The 20,594-nt window shown below is 45.2% G+C and overlaps 1 protein-coding gene across 9 annotated transcripts in view; it reads left to right on the top strand.

The window, feature by feature from the left end:
- Positions 1-19,359, top strand: part of LOC149349570 (islet cell autoantigen 1-like) — a 56,189-nt gene extending 36,830 nt beyond the window's left edge. For 8 of the 9 annotated variants that reach the window (XM_089578574.1, XM_089578568.1, XM_089578570.1 and 5 more), the window contains 4 exons: positions 3,855-4,147; positions 8,325-8,684; positions 15,253-15,377; positions 17,457-19,359. In XM_089578574.1, coding sequence (XP_089434700.1) covers positions 3,855-4,147; positions 8,325-8,684; positions 15,253-15,377; positions 17,457-17,564 — 886 coding nt within the window. In that variant the 3' untranslated portion in view covers positions 17,565-19,359. The remainder of the gene's footprint in view (positions 1-3,854; positions 4,148-8,324; positions 8,685-15,252; positions 15,378-17,456) is intronic. The other variant, XM_089578572.1, reaches the window with a different exon arrangement.
- Positions 19,360-20,594: the final 1,235 nt, after the last annotated feature.

Below are 20,594 nucleotides of genomic sequence, written 5' to 3'. Positions count from 1 at the left end.
GACGATTACGAGGATATCGACCTACCACCTGCTACTGTGATCGCTTCCTCCGCTGTTACTTATATTGCATCCCTAAATGAGCTTGTGGGTAGCAAGGGTATTGCAAGGAGCATGTGACTGTGCTATAGAGCTTGGAAAATGCTGTAATAGGGCCTAGTTTGAATAAGCAAATGTGTGCAAAGGACTAACACTGTCTGACTTTGTATTTTTGGCTGTAGCAAGGTGAGGCCACCAGTCTCAAACCTCGGATGTAACGAACTGGTGGTCGTGCGGTTTGCATTCAACTCAACCAGCAAGCTCATAGGGTCATTGTGCTTTAGTTTTAAAGAATAGCAGATGTAGTTTTTGCAATGTGCACTATGATGGGACTAATGTTGCGCTGCAGTGAGCCACCAGCAAAACGTGTGAGTGGTTCTGAAGGCAGTCTTGCAGTTTCTGCCAAGTGTGGCTGAAATGAACCTGGATTAAATAATTCAGGTGATTGTGCGCCTTACATAAAAGGTATGCCTCAGGGGTATATTAGGGGGGGGGGGGGGGGGGGGGGGGGGGCAAAGAAAGCTTCATGAAAAAGGACAGAAGTGCAAAGCAAAGACAGCGATGTAGAGGGAAACCAGCGCAACTGCTAACTTTCGACAAAGATTTATACCACATTCTTAAAAATAAAGTTTTTGAGGTAAAGAGAAGTTTTCATCAGAATAGTAATACCAGTGTTGGCGGACAATAAAAAACAAGTGAATCATGTTAACTAGTAAAGTGATGAACTAAATTCTAATAGTTATTAGTGACTTGTAGCTGGCCATTAATTGCAGCCATATAAGTTTTTAGATGTTCGAAAATGCAATTGCCCTTGCCGCTGTGGATCAAAAAATTCGAATCGTATCTCGTAGCCATTCAAAAACCGCGTGCTTACGAGAGGGTGCAGAGCAACAGTAATCAAATCATCGCACTCGGTGACGCACAGAACGTGACATTCTCTGCTCTTCCCGCACTGGAGCAGCGAAGTGGTGAGGAGTGGAGAGCAATGCAGCACAAGTGGGGAAGTAAATATCACATGGCATGTGTATCATGGAGTGTCAAGATTTGATAACGTCGCTTTGGGCTCCCCGAAGGTTCACTGTTTTTGAATGGTGTGAGAAATGGCCAGTTTTTGTTAAGCCACAGTGGTGAGGGTAATTGCATTTTAGAAATTTTAAAAACTGGTAAGGCTGTTACTAATGGCCGACTACAAGTCGCTAAATGCAGTCAGGCACCTATCGGTGATAGTTAAAAGTTAACTATGAGAATTTAGTTCATCAATTTACTAGTTAACATGATTGTCTGTTTTTTTTTTTTATGTCTGCCAACAGTGGTGTTACTATGCCACTGAAAGCTTCTCTTTACCTCAAAAACCCTGTTTTTAAGAACTAGTGGTGGGATTCCTCGAAACACCTGGTGTATTGCATCCATCTTATAATACTGCATCTCTACCAGCCCACTTCCGCGCCTGCATGGGCAGGCCGCATCTGTATGATGGCATTGTTGCTTAGGTGGCATGATAAAACTTTTGCACATGAGCTTGTAAAAGCGTTTATAACAAGAAGAGAGGCAATGATTATGTTCACAGGATGTGAGTTGTGTTTTGTGAGAGTTAGGTAAAAGAACGCATCGGTATAGGTGCAATATGGGTGTCCTAGATAATGTTAGCCTAAGGTTAAAAGTATACCGAGGCACAATGGTAGAGGCCCCTTAAACCACTTGGTCGCTATATGTGGTAGGTATGAGTAGTTTTTCTTTTTGTAAAGTTGGATAATTAGACAAATTGAGATAATGAACTTTTTAGCTATTGCATTTCAGATGAAAATTCTAGTGCCAAATTGTTGAGCGTCCCAAAAAATATCCAATTCTTCAGTTATTATTTTGATATATGCGGTAGATTAGCTTCTTCTGCATTGAAAAGAAAGCACATGAAATATGAAAAAATCCTACGGGACCATGCGTTCCAGCAGCGCTGTCTAATGCGGAATTTGTGAACATGTCCACATTCACTGGTGCCGTGAATGCGATGGAGGGAAAACAATGAAGTGGGCACTGGCGGCAAAATTGAAGGCAGCACCTGTGATCTGGCCACATTCAGTGCAGAAAACAGCGTGTACGCTGGTTCCTGATAGCTATACGCAGGCAGAAACACCAAGCTGTGCTGTCTCAGTATTCAGATTCATTTATTTGTTTCTGAAATTGATGATTTTTCTGTGCTGAAACAAAGAGAACGTCGGACGCACGACTAGGAATGCTGCTTTGTGTTTCAGCTTTGCGGCCAGGTGGCAGGTACTACTTGAAATTTTACAGCCAGCACCCACTTTATTTGTTTTGCCGCTGTCACATCTGTGGCACCATTGAACGCGGCTGCATTCACAAATTCCCCATTTCGGAGCACTCCTGTCACAGCACGCTAGCTTACGATTTTTTTTTCAGATTTTGTGCGCTTTGTTTTCAACATGGAAAATACTAATGTGTAGCACACATCAAAATAAAATGATTTAGGCGTTTTTGGGACGCTTACAATTTGGTACTAAAATTTTTGCTGTAAATGCAACAGCTAAATATAATTTTTTCAATTTATTTGATTATTCAATTGAACAAAATACAGGAATACTTGACTTACTCATACAGTGATCAACAACATGATTGAAGTTGCCTCCACCATTGTGCCTCGGTATATTTTTAATCTGTGGCTAACATTAGCTGGGATACCTGGTATAAGAGTTTTCTGGTGAATAAAGCTCTATTTGGAGTTGGTGCTTGTCCTCTCTTTTCCCTGCATCAGTAATTTTGCCTTGTGCTACTGTCCTTTTCCAAAAGGCACAAACCAACAAGCATGCACTGTGCGGAGGAAGCTGCCTTGAAGATTAATCTAGCCATTGGGAATGAATTATCCTCTCATTGAAGGTAGAAAGAGGGATTGTGAAATTTTACTGCATCACACAGTGTGCACGCCTTTTACTTTCTGCTTGCATATCTCATCAGTCGTGACTGCAGTACCACCTTTGTTCAGAAAGTGGGTGTATGCCTATAGTTCATGATGTAGGTGCTAGTGACTAGCGCACCATATGTGACTGCTAAAGGTATGTACGTTGGGTTCAAAAATATTGTTTGCATATATTTGACACATTTTTTTTTCTCTTGCGTAGCTCTGCAGTCGTGCAACTACCATGCATAGCATGCTTGAAGCATTACGATTGGTGTAGAGTGTTAATAGAACTCTTTATTATGTGTAGGTTTTGAGTGGAGATGCATTTTATTTGGTGAACACAAGTGTTTTCCAAGTGGCACTTTGAATAAGTGCAATTTAGGGAACATTATTTTTCTTTAATCCTTGTGGCAGTATGTAGAGATTTTCAATGAGAACACTTGAGAGATAATTGTCCAGTGTTTTGAGGTGGTAGAGGAGTCTCGGGCAGTGGCTTGAGTTTCATTTTTTAGCTATGCTGCCGTGGCATATTTCCCGTTGGTCTTTTTAAAACCTGTCAATGACTGCTGACTGCTGCTGAGCGCACAATTACTTGGCTTGGTGTGCTGCCAGGGCAAAGTATGCAAATGGTCAAAGTGATCATCGCATGTGCCTAGTTTATATGTGTTGCCTTTGTTACAACTAGTCATCTGGTCTTGTAATGTCGTATGGAAAGAGATGATGATAGTGGGAACGGTGGCAGCCGAGTGTAGCCATATTGCTTGTGTAAACCTCTCGGGACATGCATTCCTTTGAAGCAACCCAGCATCACTTTGCTTAATGCCTCAACAGAAGCGTTTTGTCGCATCAGTACAGATTCTTGCTAGTGTCCAGGGCAGGCATTCACCATGAGGACACAATTATGCAGGATGTTGTTCTTCGAATCCGAGTACCATGATGAGGAAGGCAAGCGGGATCCCAATGCCAAGGACAAAAAGCGCAAGAAAAAAGACAAGCCACTGCAAAGTGAGGATGGTGGCTCTACAGCTTCAGGTGGGACAGCTGGCAAGGAAGGCCCACAGTCGGAGTCGCAACCTGACTCCAAGTCTCACAGCAGCCTGGATGATGTGCCACTGCTCAGCCTGGATGACTCCGTGTCAGAGGAGCGGCCCCACTTTGCCTCTGCTGCGCTACGTGACGACACTGGCAAGTTGCCCCTCTGTGAGCACTCAGGCTGCACTGCTTGCTGGCCTTTTTTCCCTTCACTTTCCTGTTGCTCCGCTTCTGGCTGCATGGCACCAGCTGTTTCCACATGTTGCCAAGCATTTTTACCCTAAAACAAACTAAAGTAGCACCGTGAAAACTACTGAGGGGACACCGAAGGAGAGGTAGTCAACCTAGCACACATTGCTGTCACGGAATAAAAGACGTGCAGCTAATCAGGGGTTGTATGTTGTTACGATCCTTTTCCCAATTCATTCTTTTTTTAGAAAGGCAGCACTGGTCGACAATGGACAAGGACAAGAAGAGTGCTGAAGAGCGCAGTTGTGTCCACTTCTTGTCCTTGTCCATCATTCGCCAGTGCTGCCCTTCTAAAAATGATTAATGCCAACAAACTCGCCCAACAGCATACCTTGCTCATTTTTTTCCCCTTCTAGACCTGCCGCGGTGGCTCAGTGGTTACAGCGCTCGGCTGCTGACCCGAAAGACGCGAGTTCGACCCGGCCGCGGCAGCCGAATTTCGATGAAGACGAAAATCTTGAGGCCCGTGTGCTGTGTGATCTCAGTGCACGTTAAAGAACACCAGGTGGTCGAAATTTCCGAAGCCCTCCACTACGGCGTCCCTCATAGCCTGAGTTACTTCGGGATGTTAAACCCCAATAAACCAAACCAAACCATCTTTTTCCCTTCTACCATTGGTAGCTGTGCTTGGTGACCTCGTGACTGGCAGCTAAACAAGCCTTGTCATTCGCCAGCTCCAGCTTTGAAGGCAGGGCTGACCACTGGCAAAAAAAGAAAGCAGATATAGGAATCTTAAAGGTGCACTGAAGAGGATTCTGAACTTGTCTTTTTGCCGCGGGAACTCGATCTACACGTTCCAAGCATTCTTAGAAACTGCAACTTATTGCCCTGTATGGCCGATTTCCCTAATTAAATCGAATTAACGTCCGGCTCCCGCCCTTTTTTTTTAATTCTGCCTCGTACGATGGGCGGAGTCGACCAACGCGTGAAGTTCCTTTCAGCCAGCTCCGTGGAGGCTTTGCTTCCGCTTTATTTTGTTTTTTAGGTTTCCACGAATAAATAGTTTCATTCGCAGATAATATAGCCGCAAAATAACCCCGCAGAAATAAAAATACGCGCGGACTATTTGCTGCTACGGACTACTACGTGTTACTCCGCCGATGGCAGAGCGGCTAGCCGCCACGGGACTGGGTGAAAGGCACTCCACGCGTTGGTCGACTCCGCCCACCGTAGGAGGCAGAATTCAAAAAAAAGGGCGGGAGCCGGCCGTTAATTCGATTTAATTTGGGAAATCGGCCATACAGGGCAATAAGTCGCAGTTTCTAAGAATGCTAGGAACGTGTAGATCGAGTTCCCGCGGCAAAAAGACAAGTTCAGATTCCTCTTCAGTGCACCTTTAAAAAGAATTGTTACAAACCAATTCTTTTGTTAGTTATTTGGGAAAAACTCGCAGTACACAAAGGTGGAATAACATTTCATGAAACAGACTGATTATTCTTCGAACATACCACATCTGCTGACATTTCATCTGCAAATGGTTAAAAAAAATGTTTACTACTTTAAATTATCTGCCTCTCTCTTTATCTGTATCTGCTGCACTAGATTTTAAGCTTTAACCGAGTCCCAAGCTGGGCTCATTAAGACACTTTCCAGTACCAGCAATGATGAGTGCTAATCATCTGTTAAACTTTGCAGAGACAAGACTGATGAACAGGTTTTGCTTTGTCTTTTTTACTACCAGAGGCCAGCAGAGTTGGAAAAAAAGCATGTTTTGATGGTTGGCATGCTTATAGCCTGGTGAATAATGTATGAACAGTGGCAGTGGTGGCACTGTGGCTTGGAAGCTAGCTTTTCCTGGCAACAGTCCGGGCAGTTCTTACCGTTAGCATATCAAAGATGTTTCTGCTAGTGTGTCTGACATGAGTTTTGTGTGCAAATCATACAGAGTGTGACAGTGCAGAGAGCAGGGAGACAGCACGCTAGGAGCTGCTCACTGAAGATATGCAAAAACACCAAAAATCCACTGCCCTACCTCCATGGTTATTTTTTATCACTGCTTGTGTTCAGATAATATTTGGACACTTTAACCACATCATAACCTGTCTAGGCACTGTGTGCAAGCTGCCCTTAAGAAGAAGATTTAGTTATTAGCTCCTTCTTCAGTTAAGTGCTGTTGTTGGTGTCGGCGTCCGCAGCACCACCAGCCACCCGCCTCGGTTGGCAGGTGTCAAACTGGAGAGAGGGTGGGATGGCACTGGTGGAAAAGGGGAGAGGTTTATGTTTATGTTTATGGGGTTTAACGTCCCAAAGCGACTGAGGCTATGAGAGACGCTGTAGTGAAGGGCTCCGGAAATTTCGACCACCTGGGGTTCTTTAACGTGCACTGACATCACACAGTACACGGGCCTCTAGAATTTCGCCTTCATCGAAATTTGACCGCCGCCGCCGGGATCAAACCCACGTCTTTCGGGTCAGCAACCGAGCACCATAACCACTGAGCCACTGTGGCGGCGGAAAAGTGGAGAGATCTCCCTCCACGTTTAGGGGAGAGTGTAGGAGGGGATGGGTAGCCTAGTGGCTTGGCCATCCGCCTCAGCTCCGAGAAGTCGTCTGTTCGAAGCACACCGCCAGACAAAGATGAGTACAAGGGTTTCCTGGTAGGCACCTTGCCTTTACAGGGGTGTGTGCCTGAAAGAGGCTGCACAAACCTCGCTGCTCCCTTTCGGAGACAAACCCAGCTTTGAACACCTCAGCCTGCAAAGGTGGTTCATGTTACCGTGTTCACATGGGGGTTCAAGTGCGTACACTCAAACCAGCATGTCTGAACAGACATGCTGGGTAATTGTTTGCTGTTATTGCTGTAAGCAATCTTTCAAAACAAGTTCACAGTATCATTGCAGTCCTGGGTTGTCTGACTCTGCGAGAGAGAAAAAAAAAATGTGAAAAATTCTTTGATAACATACCACAGCTAATGCTCGAACATTTGCCTTACACACTCGTAACCATCCTGTGATTTTTCTTTTTAATTCCAAACTCAATGCAAGTAAGTAGAACAAAATTCCACACAAAGAGTATGTAACAAGCTGTACTTCAGACTTTCCTTTTCTTTTCTGTTGGCATGCGTTAGATGTCTTGATACTTATGCTCTACTTTTCTAGCACTGTTTTGTGTGCATGCCAAACCTCTATAGAGCACTGTGTACACAGCTGAGCGAGTACATTTCCTGGTGCCTGCAAATTTAGTGTAGTGAAAAGTAAAAAAAAAAAAAAAAAGCAGTGGTAGGAAGAATGAGGCGACAGTTTTTGGCAGATGTTCTCATGTCTTTTCATCTAAATGTTGTGGAGCGATTCTATGCGAGCTTAAAAGAACTTGTTTCCGTAGATGCACCAAGCCACTATCTCTGCTTCTGGTCTGCTGAATCAGCAGCTTTTATCATCCTGACCTAAGTGCATTGTTCATCTTACTGTGCTTTATTACATGCATAGTCTTGAGTGTTTATCTTGGCAGCTTCAATTGAATATGGTCACGTGCAAAAGTTTCATGTGTGTTTTGGTCTCGAACTAATTTTAGGGGTGTCTGTTGAATGTGGCTAAGCAACTTGTGCTGTTTTCTAGGTTTGAAGGCAATCATGCATTCAGTTGCTTTTGTGACTTCCTGGCTATGGTGTTCTGCTATCGAACATGAGGACATGAATATGGTTCATAGTGCGGTAGCCACATTTCGAAGGAGACAAAGTATAGAAATGCTTGTGCACTGAAGTTTTAGTGCATGTTGGACCCAGGTGCTGCAAATCGGGGGATCCCAAACTGGGTTCCGCGGTTGCTTTTTTGGCACGTTTTGAAGGCTGTTGGAGTTCCTTGATGCACAAAAGTTTCAGAACCCCTGCTGTAAATTAATCCAGAGCTTCTCCTCATTGGTGTGCCTCATGGCCTGGTGGTAGTGTTGGCATATAAAAAGTTATTCAAATAATAATAACAATACAAGATTAGGCTTTCTCAGTCTTAGTGGTGTAGGTTTCAGCACTTAGGATAGCTGGTGGTGCAAAGTTACCACAGGTTGCTCTGCTGCATCATCTTTTGTAGCCATGGACAGTAAGTAGGAGTTCAGCAAGTAAACAGAGGGGAGAGTGACGAAGTGGCAACATGTATGCATGCAGGGCGTGAGGACTTGCTCACCCACAACCCCGAGATCAGTGACCTGGAGAAGGACGACATGACGCTGCTCTCGGAGATCCTGGCCTCATCTGAGTCTGTCTACCCAACCCCCTTTGAGGCGGGGGCACCCGAGGACAGCTTCACGCAACAGTGGCAGACGGCCTTCGGCCATCTGCCGCCCAGTCCCCAAAAGAGCCTCTCCTTTGGTGGCTCACTGCTCAGCAAGCCAGAGCCCCCGCCCGAGCCGCCAACTGCAGCGGCTGTCTCACCAAATCCGGCTCCGGCTGGTGATGCCCCATCACAGTTTTTGCCATCTCAGCTGCTTGACCTGGAAGATGGCATTGGTGCACTAAACAGCCAAGGTAAAGGGCCTTACTGTAACACTTGTGCATTGGCCATGGTGTCGCCTCTGAGCTTGAATGCAGAGGCTGCAATCTTGACCCTGGTTGTTTCTTCTCTCTCTCTCTCTCTCCCTCCCTCCCTCCCTCTCTCCTTTTCCTAAAATACAAACCTTGCACTGTGTTTTTGGTGAATGTTACCCTTTCAGCTCTCAAGACTGAACTGAAGTTATACTGGTGATTCTGTGCTACTATTATTGTGTGATCACAGACTTTGTTTGCCAGACTCACTGCAGAGCTTTCATGAGAAACCATAAACAAAAAATTTGTTCTGGCTGCTGAGCAAGTACCGTATAAACGAGTGTAAGGGCCGCACTTTTTTTTTCCAGATTCGGGAGCCAATTTTCGGGGTGCAGCCCATACACGCGATTTAGAAAAAAAAAAAAAATTATAGCAAAAAAACAGCAATCAGGGAATGAATGGCATTTATTCTACGTTCAGTCGTCACTCGCGGAGTATTTCGACTCTGAGCTAGTGATGTGCTCTGGTGCACGCTCATCCCAAAGAAGCCGCGCAGCATGTCCGCTGTCAACACGTAGCCGTTGTTCCGCATTTCCATCACATAGCAGAGCAGTTCGGGAAACTCACACGGCTCGCCTCGGAAAGCGCGCTTTTTGCAGCTTGTGTTTCTCAATGCACCCTTTTGATTGCACGTTCATCGGCCGCACTTCTCGGCCACGTCGAATTCCCTGTCCGCCGCACGCTTTCCGCGTTCCAGAGCTAACTCCCAGCTGTGTAGCTGATAAGGTGCTTGCCCATCGTGCTAAAACTGCATTACTCGGCGGCAGCACGCGAAAGCCACAACAACTACGGCAAACGCGCTAATAGACCTTATGCAAAAGTGCTGCCATCTACCGGAAGAAAACCGAAACAAGCAAGCGACGCCATGTTGGGGGCTTGTGGTCATGTAGTCAACGTAGTTGCTTGGTGCGGACCGTGTGTGATCGCTTTACTTTAAGTTTTTATTTTTTATTTTATTTTAAGTTTTTTATTTTAAGAGCTTTTGGTGGCTTTCGTGTTTTCTTCGGCATGGAAAATGCAGACACGGATGGTACAGCCGTGACAGTTAGCCTCCTGCGCCCACTAGCTATGTTCCTCAGGAAGTCATTTTCTGTGAAATGCTTTGAGCAGATGCTGGCAGTCGCAATGTTGAACGGGGAATCTCTCTTTATGGCGATTAGCCATGCTTTGCGCATGTTCAGCTCATCTGGGATGTAGTGGAAAGACACCTGCAAAAGAAAAACGCACAGTAAAATATGCTGCATACCTGGAAATAATTTTTTTCTGCATTTGGCTCAATGCATGCTTTGCTAAACATCTTGTTTACATTGGAACTAAGAAGAGATTTTGTAGTTATGTTCTTCTGAAAACTGCTGCTTAATGGACAATTGCAAGATAACTTCGTGTACCATGCTACAGTGAGGTTAATTATCTGAAATAAGTCAGAACAACAATTAGTTGAGCATTAGGGACGATACGTTATGAGCTGTTTTCAAATTTACATAAAGCCTAAAATGCCTGGTGACAGCATAGCCACCTAGTGGCTACGACGTTGTGCTGCTGAGCCGAAGGACGTGGGTTCGATCCCGGCTGCGGCAGCCGTTTTTCTGATGGAGGCGAAAAACGAAAACGCCAGTATATCGAAGTTTCGGCACAGGTTACAGATCCCCAGGTAGTCAACATTAATCCGATGCCCTCCACTACTGCGCGCCTCATAGCCCAGGTGTAGCTTCGGCGCGTAAAAATAATAATAAAGACGACCTGAACATCTGCTTTGCTCGCATTTCTGCTCCCCACGATTCGTATTCGGCAAAGTGATCGCCCGACCATGACTGGCGACGCTGCACTGTGGGTCATACCTTGGAAAATACGATCTTCACAAAATACGCGACGTTCGAACAGCCGACCACGAACGGTAAATGATCGATTTACACTGCCTACTACGTACGCAAGTCACTGACGTGGGCTACGTGAAGGTCCGTTGCGGATCCGTTCGCCTGTGACACTTCCCAAATTTAAGATTGCATAAGTCTTGCATAAAGCAAACCGAAGGTTCAGGATAAAAAAACGGGCACATGAAGCCGAGCAGCAGGCACAAAACTAATCCTGCGTGAGAAACTACTAGCTGACCGACGCAGTGCGCCGTAACTGCTAGCAGGCAGGAACGCTCCTCGGCAAATACAAGATGAGCAAACATCCGACTTATTAGCCTTTTTAGTTCTGTAAATGTTATTTGTGTTGCGACTTCGCAACTCTCGACTGATTGTTAACTCTCTGATTGTTAACTCTCGAAAAGCACTCGACACCCGCAAGAGGCTTCCTGCTGCCTCGCATCGTGCTCCAGGCGAGAAATAAAAAAAAGTGCACGAAGCTAGCACTCTTACCTTGTTTCCTTGGTTATTCGTGAGTCCTCTTTGTGTACAGCAAGGTACAGAGTAATATTTGGGCATCTTGGACAACGATAAATGCCAGCGTGCGCGTTGCTATTCCCGCACTGCCATATAATGCGGTATCCGTAAGCCCCCAACATGGCGGAAACGCGCGCGGTCAACGTACGGGGCGCCAGTTTTTGCATAAGGTCTATACGCCATAAAAGGCTGGAGCTGGCGATACTGATGCCAATTAGATAGCGGGAAGTCGGGGGGGGGGGGATGGCTGCGGGCGCTCCGCGATCGAGCGCACCGTTGTTCGCAGCCGGAGCCGATCACGGAGGCCACGGCGCGTGCATTTAGAAGGCTATTCTCACCTGGGTCATGGAAAGTTCAAGTGCGGCCCTTACACGGATTTATTTTTTTTAAAACATTTCCTTCGGGAAAACGGGGTGCGGCCCATACACGGGTGCGGCCCTTACACGCGTTTATACGTATATTTAAAGGGTCCCCGAAAAGGGTGTTGGAGGTTGGCTATAAAATGCTTGCATTATGTAGAGTACAGGCCACCAAGCATTCCTGCCACTTGCAAGACCTCAAAAGCGAGCCGATAATTTGCAATACAATTTTAAGAACTCCCGGTTCCGTGTCTCGTGGTGACCAGCGGTGCCGAGCTTTCGCCCGAATCCGCGCGCATTGCGTCATGTAGCGCTCTTTACGTCAGCAGCGGAATGCCATCATTAGTTCGCCGCGCCACCGCCATCGACGCCAAACCAGCTTAGGAGGCGTTGGCTCCGCCCCCTGGGATTCCCACGCGCGTCGGCGGAGGGGCCTAGTGTATGGAGCCAGTGGACCGACATTTCATCGTGCAAAAAGTGACGAGAGGAGAGGGAGGTGCACATTTGGAGGTGCACATTTCCGCTTGCGTCTTCCTGTCAGTTACCTCTCGGTCTTTATGAGCATCTTTGCCCCATGCAAACTGACTGTTACTGCTCCGCGTGGCGCATGCGTTTGTTCATGGCGTGACTCGCAACCGCTGCCTGGTATCCTGAGGTGAGGCGGTGTGGACATGACGAAAGCATGACTATGTCTCAGCTCGCTTGCAAACGGAACATGGGGAATGGCGAATTTCGCTAATTTCATGATTTTGTAAGTCAGTTTTTTGCAGAAAAGTTTTTTTTTTTTTTAAGTTCACGGATATTTTGGACTGCTCGATTATTCAGACATTTTCTGAGTCCCGCAGAGTCTGAAAAGTTTATCGGTGACTGAAATACAGAGACGCAAACGTCATCAGCATTGAGTAAAAGAAGACTGCTTGCTCAGCGAATTTATCGAACCTTGGCTGTGCAGTAATACATGGACGCAGCTTATTTGATTTGCGAATAGTTTGCTGAAAATAGGAGAACCAAAAACTATTATTGCTGCAAAGTTATTCCAGTTTATTTGGGTGTATATGTAAAATGTGTCATCTGTAGTTAATAGTGTCAAACTAATTATGGAGTACAGTCAAACCTTTTTAATTCGGCCCCCGTTAATTCAGAAAGTCGGATAATTTGGCCTCCCTGCTCCCTCCCATCAAAAATGTACATAAGTCAATGGCAGCACACACTTGTTAGTTCGAAGTGAAACTGCGTGCGCACTGGTTAGTTAGGGCTGAAGACATACTGTGAACGGTGCTGAAGTTAGTTTTCGAGACACGCATCACTACTGTCATCATCAGGAAACCAGTGTCGGGCAAACCCTCCATTCTGCAACTGAATATGTACGAGGGTAGCTCTGCTATAGTGAAACCTCGTTTAATTGACCGCCGTTAAATCGGAAATTTGGGCTGCTGCCGAAGTCCTGGCACGTGTTGGAAGCTTGTTTAGTCGGGTGCCGTGGGGCTCACGTCTATTAATTCGGACGGGCCCGAAGCAGCGCCTTGTCAAGATATGATGCATCCGACAGGTGATTGTCCAGATATTCGTCGACAGACCTAAACTGCACATTACATCGCCTCCCACGGCCCTGTGGTCACTTTGTTAGGGTGGGGATGGCTCTATCTTCTGCTTCCCTCTGCAGGGATCACTGCTCAGAAACAGGGGTGGGAGGAGGGGTCTGTAGGAGGGAATGGGGAACGGGGAAGTCCATGAAAAAAAGTCATGGCACAGACCAAACATTCTGCACACAAAGAAGTTCAGCTTGTAGGTAGACTGTCACAGTAAACCATCAGAGGGCAGGACTGGCAGGTAATCCGTGTAAGGGAGGGAGTAGCGGACACACACACACAGTGCAAGTCCGGTAGGTAATCCATGTGAGGTAAGGCACTCTCAGACACACAGACAAAAAAAAAAAAGGCAGGTCCAGTGCTGATGTGTGCGCAAAGGCAGGCATATTGACAGTCGGCAGGTTCCCACCAATAGGCCTAGAGAGAGTCTGGCCGCATAGTTTCGTTTTTGTAGCTTTGCTGCCAGCCTGCGGTGATGGCGTCTATCGGCTGTGCATATCAGTGATCCAGCCAAGCTGTACACTGTTTGGTACGATGATTGCCTTGTTGCTGATCTTTTTTTTGTTTGTTTGTTTTTCGAAGGCATCTTGCCGCTCAGGCATCAATACACGCTTCCCTTGCTTCTGTTCGTGTAGTATTTCAGTTCTTCCAGTGCGCCAAAACTCCACGCTCGTCATGCGCTGTCTGCCTTTTGTGTGGTGAAGCCTCCTCGCGTGCGACGCCACATGTGAAAAAGCTCCAGCGCTACCGTTTTGGACACTGAAAGAAGCCACAGAGACCCTTGTCATTGTAAAGCAGTTCTGCTTCCGCCACTCCCGACAGCGTGCACAAATTAAAACATTTGGTGGAATTATGAAAAATCGCTGTTGTTGCGCAGTTTCATCTTAAAAGGAGAGAACAGTTGCTCACGTCCATGTCGGTGTCGTCTGCAGCACAGACCTTGGCCCCTTGGCAGTGCGCCAGTGACGGTGGATTTCTTTTTTTCATGACCAGCATACTGTTACGTTGTCCAATCAAATAGTATACATTTCTCTGCTCATTGTTTTTTTATTATGTGGTGCTGAGCCATTCTAGTTTGTATATCAGTTGCAAAGGCCATTCACTATTCTGAAAAAAAAAAAAGAAAAAGGTTGGGGGGCAACATTTGCCAGTTTATCTTTTCTGAAATATTTTTTCTTACTGAACAGATATTCGATATTTTATTCGATTTTCAAAGCTATTTTTTCGACATGAATATTTGCACACCCTTAGTGGTGAGTTTATACGATTGCAACAGTTCTGCAGTAGGACCACCATTTCTCCAAGAATAATCCTGTCCATGCCTAGAAACTAAGAGTCTCTGTGACAGTCTGTAGTGTACATGTACTAGGAGCAGTAAAAGTTTATTGGACGCGAGTCTGGGGAAAAAAATAATTTATTTTGGCGCAGTTGCATAATCCAGTCGCCCGAATTGTGTCAAGGTATAAGGGGATGTGCATGCTGTATCTGCTGGTAACAATAGACTGGCTCGTGCGGCAGAGCTATAATATATTTTTTCTTCTGAGCACATGCCTCGTAAACTTTTGCTGCTGATAGTACATGCATCACAAGCACCTAACAGGTTAACAGACCTAATGGCTAGACTACAGCCTCTGACTGTGCACAGTGCTTTGCTTTGACGTACAGCACAGAGGTTATGGCCTGGTACTGTACCTTACTGGCTAGCACCATTATGGCATGCTGGTGTTAAACCAAGGCATGCTTGAATGCATTTTGTGAGATAGCGTAAGGAGCTCATTCTGCTGAAAATCCAGCGTCGGCTGTTGTCCTGCATCAGTTGGAAAAAATCCCAGAACTAAATATAGAATATAGGTAGACCCTGGAGCAGGTCTAAGTCTGGTATCTTATTTGGGTGAACATGAATGGCAAACTGTGCTTACAGAATATTTTTCTGTCAACTGTAGTCATGGTTTCAGTGTTTGAGTTATTCGCTGTGGCTGCAGCTGGGCTTCTTCGGGTTCATGTATAACACGTTGAGAACCGCAACTGAACAAAATAGATCTACTGTGCCATACTTCTAGCTAAAGGCTCAGTCTGTGGCTTTCATGCATTTTCTGTTGTTCCAGCAGAAGCGCACGCCCTCTGGACGGACCACTGTGTCATGGTTCTGAGCAGTCTCTGGTTGAATGTTGTGCAGGGCCGCCTGGCTCCCTGGTCCAGAGCCTGGAGCCCATTAAGCCCGTGTGTCAGGGTCCTGCTGCTGTGGCCCCTCAGAAAGCCCAACCAGCACCAGGGCCCATGAGCAGACCGTCTCTCAAGAAGGTGCGTTCCACCTGAAGGAGAACAGTTTCTATGCTTGATAGGCACGCATTGTAAGCTAGCTTACTCAGGGTAGCCATGAAATGCAGTGTGGCTCTACCTAATTTCCACGGGTCTATGAACACTCCATGTGTCCAGCCATTTGTGCTTTGTTGTATTCTTACCCACATGCATCGGAGCCCTCAAAAGCATCGCATGCTCTGTCGGGTTGAGGTTGCGGAAGTGCAGGCCAGAGTTCTTTTTGAGAACTTCGTTGGCGGTATCAAGAACGGGATCCACCGTAATGCTGGTGAAATGTACAACGAAGCGATGGCAGCGACGACTGATAGATGCCTTGAACATGCGGCTGGCAATAGCTTTCATTTTGGCTGCTGCTAGGCCGCACTGCTCGCTGCCAGCAATCATGAAGTGCACGTTTACGTCAGTTTGCATCACTAGTCGGGTATTACATCATTGGACAGCCCCAGGTTTGAATCAGAGCAGCAAGAAAAACTTTTCTTTTAATTCAAATCTCTTAGCAATAAATGCACCTTTCACTGCCAGATATGCTCCAACAAAGCCACGAAATGCCCAGCTATCAGATTTTGCTGACAAAAAAAAATTTGAGTTGTACTCAGCGTCTCTTTAAAATTAAGTGGTTAGTCCCTTTAATAAAGCGGTGGCTCAGTGGTTATAGCACCCAGCTGCTGACCTGAAAGACGTGGGTTCGATCCCGGCCATGGCAGTCGAATTTCGATAGAGGCGAAATTCTAGAGGCCCATGTACTGTGTGATGTCAGTGCACATTAAAGATCCCCAGGTGGTCAAAATTTCTGGAGCCCTTCACTATGACGTCCCTTATGGCCTGAGTCGCTTATGGAACGTAAAACCCATAAAATCAAACCTTTAATAAAGCCTTTTAAATTTTCTAAAGAAAAGGGGAGAGCCACATCAGCTCATTTGAGCTACTGTGCTCGCAAGTATATGCAAAGTATGTGCTCTTCAAGTAAACATTGTTTGACATATTTTATGTTAACAGTATAAAACTTAGAATGGAAGATCTGTCATGTGTGACACTGTGCCAATAATAACAAACTTAATGGTGTAGTGCATCTTTACATCGCACTAAGGCCTTTCCAGCATTGCTTACCAACCTAAGAGATTTGGAAACTGAACACTACATTCTGCAGAGTGCTTCTAAATAAATGTTTTATTGCTCCAAAGTGCTCCAAATTGTAAATTTTAGTGCTCCAAAAATTGCTACGATTGCATTTTACCTGTAGTATCACTGTATTTCTCATAGAGCTGAGACTTTGTTTTTGTGGTGAAAGTGTCAAGCATGCATGAGCAAGATATGGTGTCCTCCAGAAATCGCCTACTAGTATTTGCACATTACCACATGTACCTGGTGAGTAATACAGCATGAAGCACTGATAGTGCGTTTGAGTGTGCCTTGCAATACGATACCTTCTGATAATGGCGGCACACATGGTTTGTAAGAGGTATTGATGTGCATGCGTAGTGATGTGGCAGAAAAGGGCCAAAGCACCTGGTTGAAGTTGTTGAATTTTAAGGTGTTTATTGAAATGAAACAACAGCCATATTTCACATTTTGCTGAGTGCATTGCTAACTGCAGTTTTCTCAGTGGTTTTTCATGTCGGTTGCCTTTCAAGTATAACTGTGTTGTGGTGTATACTCAGTGGTTGACTGTTTGACTTGGCAGCTTCTTTTTAAAATGAAAAAAAAAATGCTTACCATTCAGTCTACTAAACTACAAATGGCTCCTGAATGGATGTGTTGTAGCAGTTGTGACCTCAGGTCGTCCTTTCACTGTGGTCTCTATTGCACATACTTGACACTTCATTTGTTTGTTCATTTAGTTTTGTATCTTTTTGTATGGCTCTGCTATGTAACCACGTTTTTGCTGCAAGTGTTGTCCTCAAAATGGGTTTCTTGTAAGGAGTTTGTCAGCTATAATGATAAGTTTCTCAATGTTGGAATGGCTGCTATGGAAACAGCTGTATCAGCCAATAATCTGTAGAACTTAAATGTAGGGAAGTGTGCACCGGGTGTCTGATTGGCTGTACTTGCTTGCTGCTGCAGGACAAGAAAGACATGTCTGCCTGGTTCAACCTGTTCGCCGATCTGGATCCCCTGGCCAACCCGGATGCGATTGGAAAGAAGTCAGTCGAAGAGGATCGAAACTGTTGAAAGCCTCTGAGCAATTATCTGAAGTGGGGTGCAAGATCTGGCACTCACTCCGAGGGCTGTGAGTGAGAAGGCGGCACTGTGGAGCCACCCTGTGACATTTGAGCCACTCAATGACCTTCCTCTCAAAATTTCCGGTTGTGCGCATTAAAACAAGCAGTTCGGAACCCCTGGCTGAATGCAACCTGCCCAGCCATGGGGCAGTGTTGGTTTCTTGCAGCTGGTCTTTCATACTTTCTTTACACTCTGTCATTTTGTATCTGTTGGTGCATCCTTGTTGAGGAAATTTAACAGCAAGCAGCAGGCTTGCGACTTCCATGTCTGCTGATCTTTTCAGTAGGCCCACTCTGTGTGACTGCTGTGTGTGAAAAAGCATCATTGGCGAGGCTCCTGCTAATGTTATGCTCCTGGCGTGCCGTACATAGCTCTAGTCTTGGAATGTGGCCATGTGGTGCCACACAACAACCTATTTGAATGTTAATAAAGCAAAATTGCTGTCCAGTTTTTTCACTGTTGTACAGTCTGAAGATTTTGTATGCTGTGTTGTACCTAAACAGAGCTGGCGTACGTGGACCTTGCGTTACATGGTTTTATGTAAACATGGGTGGCTTGGGAGGAAACAAAGTACAGCTCATAGGAGGGCACACTCTTAAAAATGGTGCTTGCCATGAGCCGCTAAGGACTTTCATGATTGACCTACTCTAATAGGTAGGCCAGTTTGTGTCAATGCAGTTTTCAACTGACATCTTGGAAGAGCAGACTTGGACCGCATGTAATTCACGAAGGAGTTGCTATGGCTATGTAAGTTCTAGTTGCTGCATTTAACTTTTAGTTTTGCTAAGAATGTTAAAGTATTGATGTATTTTCATTCTGTGTAGTGTTCTCTTGTGAAACATCTGGAAAATCTTTTTGTGTAGTGCTGTGGCTACGCTAGGGAGTGTGCTCACAAAATGCTAGCATATTGTATTCAACTGATAAGTTTTCTTTTCTTCAGTTCAGAGTATTGTCCTGGACTGGAAATCTTCATGTCTTCAGGCTCTCACCAGGCATATGTTATAAAAAGGGAATGAACAAAGGAGCCTTTTAAAGCTTTTTTTAGAGGTTGTCTTAGACAACTTCATAGCATAATTCTGCTTATTGTTGCTGTTCATTTGTCTGGTGAAAAAGTGACTGTCATGTTGCTTTTTTCTCATTTTGGCATTGTAAGGCTTTACATCTTCTAATGAAAGAGCAATCCAAGTTTAAGAAGCTGGTCATTCTGATACATATCTATGATCTGTGCAGTTGAATTTTTTCTAGTCGATTGTCGGGTGTAAAATCTGTTGCAGATTTCTAGTCATTTTATTCTTTTGTCATTGTTAATTTGCAAAAGGTATACTTTTATCAGCTTTGATTTCTGTATCAATTATTTATGAGGCTGCACATTTTATTTTTCAGTTAAAAAGATTTTAGTGTCATTGGCTCGGCAAATGATTGCATTTGCTTCTGTAAGAATTTGATCCTTCTGGAGAAAGTGTGTTCTACTGTGCGTGTTCTCATTTTAAAATGGCCCATTGTTTGGCAGGAACATATAATGCACTGTTGAGCTGCCTTATAAGAGTAAATAATCTTTTGACAATAGTACTGCTTCAACATTGTGCTTAGTTGCTGCAAGATTTTATTACAGATGTTTCCTGTCTTTGCATTGTGTTCAGAGTTATGGCATTATGGTTTTGCAATGAAGAGAGGACGACTTTGCGGTGCTGTTTTCGGTCCCTGCACATGCATTTTTGGTTGAATAAACATCTGTATGAAGTGACACTTGCATTTGTTAAACTCTTTTCCAATATATTGGACATGGGCTCTGTGTAATGTAATGTTCATTCAGCAGGCATTCTCGTGGCTGTTGAGCACAGTTTCATGCTCCATACTAACCCTTGTCTGCAAAACCCTAGCACAAGGACTGAAATGGACGTGACCGGAATGAGGTGTACATCACTGGTACTACGAAGTTCAAAGCTGACTTGCACTTCGGCTACTTAACTTTTGGAGGAACTTAATTTGCATGTTATTTTGAGAGCAAATATTTGGTACGCTAACCAAAATTTTTGCAAGCAGCTTTACTCATAATTCATGTTGTAAGATAGGCCTAGTTTTTTCCGGAGAAAAATAAGGACTTCGCTGAGCGCTGACAACAGGCGCGTAATTTCTGAATTGCGCGAGAAATAGCCAGAATTTGTTGAGCCGCAGCACCGACAGTAATCGTGTTTTTGAAATTCTAAAAATTGATATGGCAGTTACTAGCAGCCAGCTTCAAATTTCTAATTGTAACCAGTTGCCTGACTCATAGAACTATTATGAATTGCTAACCAGCTTACTACGTAGTTAACATGATTCACTGGTTTTCTGGTGTCCTCCAACATGTACAGGGTCGTCCACTCTTAGTTAGAATGCGCTAGCGCATGGCCGCACTCTTCAAGAGGGCCACCGCATGCGACACAGTCGCTCATCACAGCAAAGTGGCGCAGGAGAAGGTGTACCTGGACGTGGTGCTTCACGTCATCTGCCGCTTCGCTTCGATGCGCAGCAGTTTCGGACGCAGTGACCCTCCAAAGAGCATGGCCATGCGCTAGCGCATTCTAACTAAGAGTGGACGACCCTGTACTGGTATTAGTATGCCAGAGAACCCAAATTGTTCCCTCAAAAAGCCCCTGAAACACCTGGTACACCGATGCACTTGATGCCTTTGGGCATTCACTTGGGACGCAGTTTTGGCTGCTCTGTGCGATGTGCCAATATCACATGGTGTACAGGGCGGGGTGCACGAAGGCACCCAATGTAGGAAGCTCCGTGTCAAACGCCCTGTGTGTTTGCCCCATTTTCAAAAGCCCAGAGTTCACAAGCCCCTGACAATATTGTCTGGTTTCAAACGCCCCGTTCCGAATGCCCCGAGCAGACTTATGGGTGTCTCTTGGAGGGAGGGTGGTCCTATTTGCGCAATTAATTTCAGTGGCTTTATTCATCGAAAAAAAAAAAACTGGTTTCTAATAGTTT

This window comes from Amblyomma mixtum, chromosome 3, assembly GCF_055824585.1.
Source record: "Amblyomma mixtum isolate Tamu chromosome 3, ASM5582458v1, whole genome shotgun sequence".
In the NCBI taxonomy this organism is placed as follows: domain Eukaryota; kingdom Metazoa; phylum Arthropoda; class Arachnida; order Ixodida; family Ixodidae; genus Amblyomma; species Amblyomma mixtum.
The sequence above is the reverse complement of the archived record's forward strand: the minus strand, read 5'-3'. Positions and strand labels throughout refer to the sequence as shown.